The 9,229-nt window shown below is 37.0% G+C and overlaps 1 protein-coding gene across 1 annotated transcript in view; it reads left to right on the top strand.

The window, feature by feature from the left end:
- Positions 1-5,558, top strand: part of RPGR (retinitis pigmentosa GTPase regulator) — a 63,114-nt gene extending 57,556 nt beyond the window's left edge. The window contains exons 14-17 of the mRNA XM_064473355.1: positions 1,406-1,569; positions 1,781-1,820; positions 3,156-3,244; positions 4,152-5,558. Of these exons, the coding sequence (XP_064329425.1) occupies positions 1,406-1,569; positions 1,781-1,820; positions 3,156-3,244; positions 4,152-4,373 (515 nt within the window). The 3' untranslated portion in view covers positions 4,374-5,558. The remainder of the gene's footprint in view (positions 1-1,405; positions 1,570-1,780; positions 1,821-3,155; positions 3,245-4,151) is intronic.
- The last annotated feature ends 3,671 nt before the right edge of the window (positions 5,559-9,229 follow it).

The raw sequence follows: 9,229 nt of genomic DNA on the forward strand, positions 1-9,229 counted from the left end.
AAAGGTGACTGGAGGAAACCTCAGTTAAGGAAATACTGGAAGATGCCTCTTAGGAGAAGGTCCTTTCCCCAGCCGTGTGAGCTGAAGTGTTCATCTGTTGCAAAGTGCTGGTTGTTTGGATCACCATTGTGCTATGCTGCCAAAGGGACTTTGTGCCAATGGCACGTGGTGATTTCTGCTTTTACTTCATTCCTAACATTTCTGGAGCTGGAGTACATAGCTGGCAATACAACATACTACCAGGGTACCTTCAGTTTCCCAGGTGCTCTCCGTAGCACCAGTCTGTGGTTAGAGAGTCAAGAAACCATTGACAAAGGATAGGAGGCAGCATTTGGGCCCAGGTATATGAAGGTGTTCAGAATAAGACCCATTCTTCTAACACGCTTTCAAAAGAGCGTGGAGATTGTTCACACCAGTTCCCATCAGTCCCATAGGCTGCACTAGAACAGAAGTGCTTTCTGTTCAGGTTTCTTTAACATAAAATCCTGGTTCAATACCTATATTTCAATCAATCATAGAACAAAAGCATCAGAATGCAAGCAGGTAATAGTACATTTGGGCACTGTGATGCAGTGATAAGGGTTCACTTGATTTGACATCAAAAGTTCTTCTTGGACTTGGTTTAGCCCCTTCTAGTTCTGCAATGGGAAGGAGAATGTTTCCATTTCAAATATTCTATTTCATGCTATTAGAAATACATAAGTGGCATAGTAATGGAAATTTGATTGAATGGAATAATAAGGATATAATTGGTTCTCTATTCTACATTTTTACAAAAGTAGTGTTTGCACTTTTAAAACTAATACTCATGGCTATTTTATTTTACTATACTGAAGTTTTATCCTGGGCTGAAACCGACTTAAATTCAAATTATAGTGTCTATATTGAATCAGATGAATCCGAATGTTGTATCTGGTATTGTTTTATTAATTTTCTTGGGAAACAGATTTTAATGATTTTTTTTCCAGCATTGGAATTACTACTGCTTTTGTGACCTATATGCACAATTCAAACATTTAAAATAAGCATTTTGTTTCAAATAAATTTTTTTGTTTTCATTGTTTTGCCATTAAGGAGATGCATTAGCAAAACATTAAAAGTCAACTGCACTCCTAATGTTCACCGGAGGTCTGTGTTTTTAAAATCTATTAAAATTAGCAGACCTCGAATGGGGGCTCCTGTCTTTGTCCTCACTCTGTCTACTCCTTGGAACATTTTATTCCGAGGTTTTTTTTTTTTGTTCTCAGTCAAATTGTGACGTATGATGCACTGGTGTAGGATGAGGACCGTGATATCATTGTGCAGCATGAGTTTCAAAATTATGTTTTGGCCATTTTGTCAAAGGAACAAAACTTGTCTGGAGATGAAGAGACAGATGATGATGATGATGATGATGAAGACACAGAAGAAGAAGCAGAAGAAAAAGAAGAAGCCGAAGGAGAAGAAGCAGCAGGAGGAGGGGAAGGAACAGAGAAAGAGGAGGAAATAGAGGAAAAATATGAAAAAGAGAAACATAGTAAAACACCTGAGGGAGAGAAAAGCAGTAATAGCACAGTGGAAACTGTAGAGGTAAAAGCAGTTACTCCTATTAAGTTATTGGTCTCTGAAAGAATTTGGTTCTATACTTATATTAATTTGAATATATGTGTAGATTTCTTGGAAATGCAGAGTTGTTGTTTGGGGTGGTTTTGGTAGAGGGAGGAACAAATATGTAGGTGTTAAAAATTTTATTTTTTAACAAGTTTGAATGCAGAGATTTCATTGTTTTGTCTCTCTATAGAGAGAAGAGAGTACTCAGAAAGAGACCATCATTCAGCAGGGTAAGAACACAATTCCGAAGAATTGGGCCATCACAGACATTCTAAAAAAAAAAAATAAAATTAAAAAGATAAAACTTTTCTACATAATCTCTATTACAAAAATACTGAACAATACAGTTATTGTCAGTAGTTGGTAACGCAGTTCTTGAGAGGTGATGAAATTTGAGAGGGAAAAAAAACATTACTAATTGTTAATGATTCCAACATGAAAAGTACTTTTCCCAGTTATGTGTTGGAGGAATTCCACGAGAAGGGCTTTCTCGTAGCAGGACTATGTCTTACTTGCTAAGAGCAGTTCTAGTTGTGCGGTGACAAAGTAATGGTAATTGTATTCTCTCTCAAGCAACTTCTTCAGGTGCCCGTGTTTCTGCACGTCAGCAGAGAAGTTTGTCAAAAGTCTTTCTCATCTCTGTCAACTGACATGTCCTCATTTTGTTCACAAACAGATTATTTTAGGTGAAATGTGGTAATTACTGACCACTGTTCAGAGATGCTGAAGATGTAAGTCTAGATGTTGCTTATAGTTCTGATGACAGTCTGAGTGAACTGCGTATTCCTTTAGAAAAGCTGGGGAGTGTGAAGTTGGGTGCCCTATATGCAAGACAAGTCAAAAATACTTCTTTTATTTTAGAAATTGTGGAATAATCTATAACTGTTCTTTCGAAAGAAAAACAATCCAAATGTGGTATAAAAAAGACCACTGCCTTAATAATGAAGAAGCTATGCCGTTTATTTTTAAGATTATAATGGAAAAAGCTTATCCAGAATGGATGCTTAAATATTTTTCCATCATCCCATGATCTGGAGGTTTTGTTGTTAAGTTCTAAATTTATATCATTCATACAGGGAGTATAGGAAAATTTAAATAGAAGAACATCAACTCAGATGGAAAGTTTTTCCTTTCCCAGAATTGTTTCTATGGAATAAAATTCATGCTGAACCATAACTTCTGCCCTAAAAGTCAGCTTTTCCAAATTAGAATATACTTTCATAATCAGTGTGCAAGGCATTGTCTTCTGTCAGCAAGAGGGAACGATGAGTGTCAAGTCAAAATATTTTATACAATGTCACTGCTATAAGTGTTCTGTTCTTGAAAATCAAGCTTCTGAAGAATAATATACGGGCATTATGTAGAGACATTAGAAAAAAAAAACCCAGAACGTTTTTGTCAGCTGGGCATCAAGTTGAACTGAATATTCTGATTGCTTTTTTTCTTAAAAAAATCCACATTTTATATAGTGACTTTTACTTAAAAAACAATTTGAAGAACAGTTTTTTCTGCTCTTAATTTGCAAGAATCAGAGGAAGTTAATATAAAGGTTTATATTATTGTAGAGAAAGAAAGCACTGACAATCACACTGTGAACAATTCTTCAGAGAACACTGATGACCAAATAACCGGAGGAATCATTGGGAGAAGAAAGGTACGTGGCCCAATTTGTCCTTCTAGTTTTACCAGTAACCAAGGCGGCAGTGGGCAGTTACCAAGCTGAAGGAAATACCCCAATTTACCTGGTCTGTGTAAACAAATAAACTGCTGAGCAGCCTGTTGCTCCTGTTTAAGATTTGATTTTATTTTGTTATAAAATAACTTAAAGTTGTCCAAATAATTGCTCTGTTAAATCTTAGCACTTCTGTCAGTAGAAACAAGATCAAGTCCATTATCTAGCTAGTTGACCTTCTATCTATTTCCAACATGCACTGATATAAAAGTGTGTTTTTATATATATTTATATATATATATGCATGTTGAGGTGTACCTTATATGGAATTTCTCACAGGTTTAGGATCCAAAGGCTTCTGCAGAGACTGTCTGCTGTGTTTCCTGTTGAACAAAGACCCTAAGCACCAATTAACTTCAAGCACACGTGTGGTCTCACTGACATAAAAACGCATTGTCATTAACTTTAATGGGACTACACGCATGTTTATAGTGAAGCATATTAAGCATTTACTGCTCTGGGGCTTTGCAGATCCGAGCCTGTATTTTTGGACCTTGCCTCAGACTCTTGACTGAAAGAAGCACAGATAATTTTGCACCGCTTGCAGTATTTTGTACAAACTGTACAGTGTGTAATTGGACAAAACGCAATCATTTTAACTTCTCTGATTCATTTGTGCTATTTTGACACATTTCAAATATTGCAGCAGAATGTTTTTCATTAACATTTTATGATAGTCATTTCATCTTGAAAAACGATTTATTTTACCGAGGAGAAATTTGCGACCTAAATTGACCTTGGTAGAAACAAAAGGCTTTGTGGTTTTTTTAACCTTGCATTTCACAGCTAACTGTTTTGGGCCTATTATTTACCTGGTTTTTTACTTCAGTTTTCCCTGTTTAAGCGAAAGCCACCGACAGGCCAGAAGAATGTATGTAGTGGAGAGGAAGATAGATCTGGAAAGCCATTACAGAGTGAACAAGAAAAAGAAAAGGAAGATTTATCTGAAGACAGTAAAGATGAAAACCAGAATCATACATTGGAGAACTCCAGGGAAACTGTGACTAACCAGGACAGAAGGATGAAATCTTCTACTTGTATATTACTCTAACACTGTTGTAGTATGTAAAGAATGTGACAGTCGTAAAGCACACAGTGCAATTTTTACTTGAAAACAGTTATGACTCACTAGAGACGTTGATGGTTGCTTTTTTGATTGATTTGATTGCTGTGATTTTAAACATGCAGACCATTTTTTGGATATTTATTGGTAATTTTCATAGTTGCAATTGATAGGCTTATCAGCATCTTGCTGGAGTTCTGTGGCCTTAACTGTTAGTGTTGTAAAACAAAATATATTTTTTTATGTGAAAAGTTGAATACAGGCATTTCATGGGTTTTGCTAAATAATTTTGTTCTGTTTCAGTCTACGGAGTACCATTTTCATATGATACGCTTGCAAAATTATAATATTTGATGTACATTATCATTTGGTTTAACATACTAGGTAGGAATATTGAGGTTCACATTTTGAAGAGGGCACTCAGTTACTTAGAAATACATATACCTTTTTCTGTCTTGACTTAGAAAAAATATCAGTAAAACTTTCAAGTTAACATGCAGGCCATTATTGAGGCTGTTACTTAAGTATGTGCCTAATATCATATATGGCAGTAGTTCCATTTGAAATGGTACCTGAGAGCAGTGTAAGTATATATGTAAGTATCCTGCCAAACTGGGACTTGGAGAAACCTTTCTTTTCTGAGAGATGCTGAACACCTTCACTCCTGCTGATGTCAGTGTGAGCTGGTGGGACTCTCTCCTCACAGATTCAGGCCCGATAAAAACTGGACATCCTCACCGTTGCTTCAGTGAGTCTCTAGTGAAGCTTTTCTTACAGGAAAATAATGTAACCACAGTTACTACGGAATAGTATAGCAAACAGATCATTATGGGCTAAATATTCATGTTTTTCTCAGGCAACCTGGCTTTTCTTCAGATGGAGACTGAGCAGCAGGCGTAATGAACCCCATTACTGGTGTGGATGAGAAGAATGTTTGTTCTTTTAACTAGTCCGAAAAGCAGAAGTGACAAACTGACTATTCTAATTACCAGCGTTCCCTCTAAATGAAATTTGATTTTTGAAAATTGAGTCCAGGTGAATAAGAAATATAACCCTTATGTAATGAACCTGATCCAGGGTCTGTGTTTATCCCTTACTAAAATATGCTTAGGTTTTTACAAATATACACAAGCTCTAGCACAAATACAAAATAAAGAATTATTTCTAAACTGAGTCCTTTTCAAAATACTTTACAAGAGACAGCTAATCTTAGTAGAAATCTTAGGAGAATGTTATTTAGTTTCACTGACATATGAACGTATTTTAATATGCCTTTGGCCATGTTTCACCTTTGGATTACCAGTTTTCCCTAGTTTCAGGGTTCCTTAACTTTTATATGGCATAGTCAGAAGTGTCTGGGGTTGGTTTTGACCTAGAAGTTGATTCAGCTGAACGCTGTGTGCCCTGTAAGTACGGCAGGTGCCCAGGTTCTTTCACGGGGCCTCCTCTGTGCTACAGTAAGCATCATACTAAAAACCTGGAAGCTTGGGTCATCCTTTGCCAGAGTTAATGAAGATCCTTTTGTTTCTGTAATTTTTCTTTGGGCCACTCCCAGGTTCTGCAATGAACCTTACCTGAGCTTTTTTTTTTTTCTGCCAATGTGCATTACATTTACATATTTTCTTCTTTTCCTGAATGCACATGTGGTTTCTGTTCTACTTGGGTACTGTTGTGAACAGTAAAGAAGTGAAGAAGGAAAGATAAAGTAAATAGTGTCCTCATAAATTTAAATAAGCTTTAAATTTTTTTTAAGGGGAGATCAATCACAGAAATTGTTACTGTAAGGACAATTCCTTTTTTAAAAATGTGAACTAATTTAGTGAAGAATATTACTTTAAAGTGGGAATTACCCTTAAATCTAATGCTACAGAAGTTTATGCATCAGATTCTAAATTGCTGAACATCAAAGCAGTTTCAGAGACTTGTACATTTATCTGGTCCATACCCTTTGCTTAAGAAGAAGCAGGAGCAAATTCATCCATTCAGATGTCTTTTTTACATGTCTTCCTCGGTAATAAAAAAGATTAAACAAATCAAACAAGTGACATGTACATGTGCATTAATTTAAAGGGTTTTTTTTAACAAGTTCACAATCCTTATGACAAAAATGTAAGGGGGTTCTAGTACTGAAAGCCTTTCCTCAACTGATGAGTAGCAGAAGGTTGTAAGAAACATTTAGAGTACATTTTCCCCTGTTTCTTCATGCTTTCCCAGAGATAACTGTATCAACGTAAATCTGTATTTCTAGATTCCACAGCCCCGTCACACAGCTGAGATTGTGCTTTAGCACGGCCGGTTTTCTGGAATTTCACCATCGAAACTACCACTAGGTGGGGTTTGTGCTCTTCGAAGATGTAACTGCCTCATTCCCCTCCGCAGCCGGACATTTTCCTTCCCCTGGCCCCTGAAAAGCAGTGAAAGGTACTCGCCCTGCATCAGAGTCTCTGAAGACTTTCGGTTTTCTGGCATATCGCTTTTGGCTTTAAAGTACTCTGGTACCTTGGCATGTTTATATAGCGTATTTTTAAGATTTTAGAGTATGTATATTTGTAAAAATACGAACACGGAAGAATAAAATCACGTATTTCTCAATGTATACACAGATGTTCAGTGGTCAAATTCTGATAGATAATTGTAGGTTGAGGTATACATGTTTGCTCTGAAAAGAACTGCTGTTCTGTTCACATCTTGCATACATATTTAAATACATACACACACACACACATATATACAATGATACATATATATGTGTATTACGCACTTACTAAGATACATATGTAGAGACATAAGTATGTATGTGTGTATGTATTTGAATGATCAAAGGCATGTATACCTGACCTCCCGAAATGCCCGTCTCGTGTATATTTACATATGCAAGTTTACTGACTTCCGGCAAGCACAGGATTCATTTATGCAGCTGCCCTCCCTGTGCCAGCTTGTGATGGTTGAAGTAGAAGAGAACACGCTGTTTAGATGGTATTTTATATACCCAAAGATCATAATAATAATAATAATAATAATGTATCAGATGAACTTTGTGCAACTTCTTCCTTCTGCTTCCAGGAAATAGTTGTATAATAGGCAGGCTACGTCCAATCTTTGTCCCTGGGGAAGATTTTAAGTCATGCTGTTGACATTAGGGTAGTTGAAGTAAATTGAATTAGTATCCTAATGGTAAACCACTGTAAGTCCTGATAACCATGTGTACACAAGCTAAACTTAGATTACTACTGATAAACCAAGTAGGGGTTCACTTAAAATGTACTCATGACAGAGACATTAACTTCTCCAGCTTTTGACAACTGGCTTTTGACATCTAGCATTTTTGGTACTTACTTAGTATATCAGAAATGCTTTCTTGCACACGGAGCCCATTCCAACTCAATTTCTGTTGAAACTGCTGGCCAGGCTCCTTGCTGACCCAGAAAGGGGGTGGTTCTTAAAGCAACATAGTTACACGGCCGCTGCCGGTGCTACTACCGCTATACGCTGCACCTGATACACCCAGGTGACGGAGTAACACTTCACTCAGATCTATGGCAGGCATCTAGCCAGCAGAGATGCTTAATGACACCTAACCTAAAACCACCTAAAATATCTGGATTAGCAGGAGAAAGGAAAACTATCTGAGTTAGCTATTAAAATCCAGTATCGAGCACATTTAAAAATACCCAAATGTTGTAAAGGAAAATAACCGTTTATTGCATCCTTGGACTATTTTCTCTCTTTAAAATACTAATAAACTATCTCTCAATTTCCTCAGGGTGTTTTTAAAAGTTACATTATTTATACTATTCACTACTCTCAGGGGTTTACAACACTTTCATCCCCTGGTGTCCTGGTTAAGTGTGATGAGATAATGAGAATCTCTAATTCTCACTATCAGCGGTGAGAGTTAGAGAAATTAATGCTTTGGTAGTAGGTCTGCTTTGCTCAATACCTTATACTGATGAGGTCTCAAACTTCATGCCTATTTGCCTTCCAAGACTGTTAGAATTACATCTGCATCACGCTATATAATTACCAGCCTCTTTTTCAGGACCAGCGAGTAATGACTCAACGAGACATTGCAAAATCTAAATCTGGCTAAATTGTTGTTCTTTTATTTGTGCACAAAGAAGTCTTTCCTTTTCAAGACCATTCTCATTTGATGTTGAAACAGTTTAGACACAGCTGTTTCCAATCACATGCATCAAAAGCTGAAGAGATAACAATTTTAAGAGATGTTAACAGCTTTTAAAAAATTAAAAATACAGAGGTTTTGTTCTCCAGTATATCTATTAAACATTACGCCATGTATCTGCTGATGCAACACATACTGTTCTTAAAAATATTTATGCATCATTCAGTATTTGAGAACGCAATATTGTCTTCCCCCCAGAATTTCTGGTTTGCTGGCTGCCTGAGACACTCTGCGAGTAGCACACACGCACCCCGCCAGATGGAAGGCGGAAAAGGCAGCTGGTGTTCTCAGAGACTTGCTACCGTATGTGTAACACATATATGCTACATATGTGCCTGACCCAGACTTTCATGTTGAAATTTTCCATAGCAAGGTTTTTGGTAGTGGAGAAATCGAGGGAAAGTTAGTCCGGCCATCTCCTTTATGCCATTGCTGGAAGGAAGGGCATGCAGCCACCAACAGCTGGGAAGACGCAAGGAAACTCTTCAGATCACTGATGTGGGGAGCACACAAGTGCTCAGGGATGGAACGCACAGACAGAAAGTGCTGCCCTGAAGAACATCCAATTTCCCTGAAATATATTATTTCTACAGCCAGGGCAGTATATTCTTTTGTACTTTTGTCACAGAATGTGCCATTAAGGTTTAGGTCTGACCTAAGA

Source organism: Phalacrocorax carbo, chromosome 1 (genome assembly GCF_963921805.1).
Source record: "Phalacrocorax carbo chromosome 1, bPhaCar2.1, whole genome shotgun sequence".
NCBI lineage: Eukaryota > Metazoa > Chordata > Aves > Suliformes > Phalacrocoracidae > Phalacrocorax > Phalacrocorax carbo.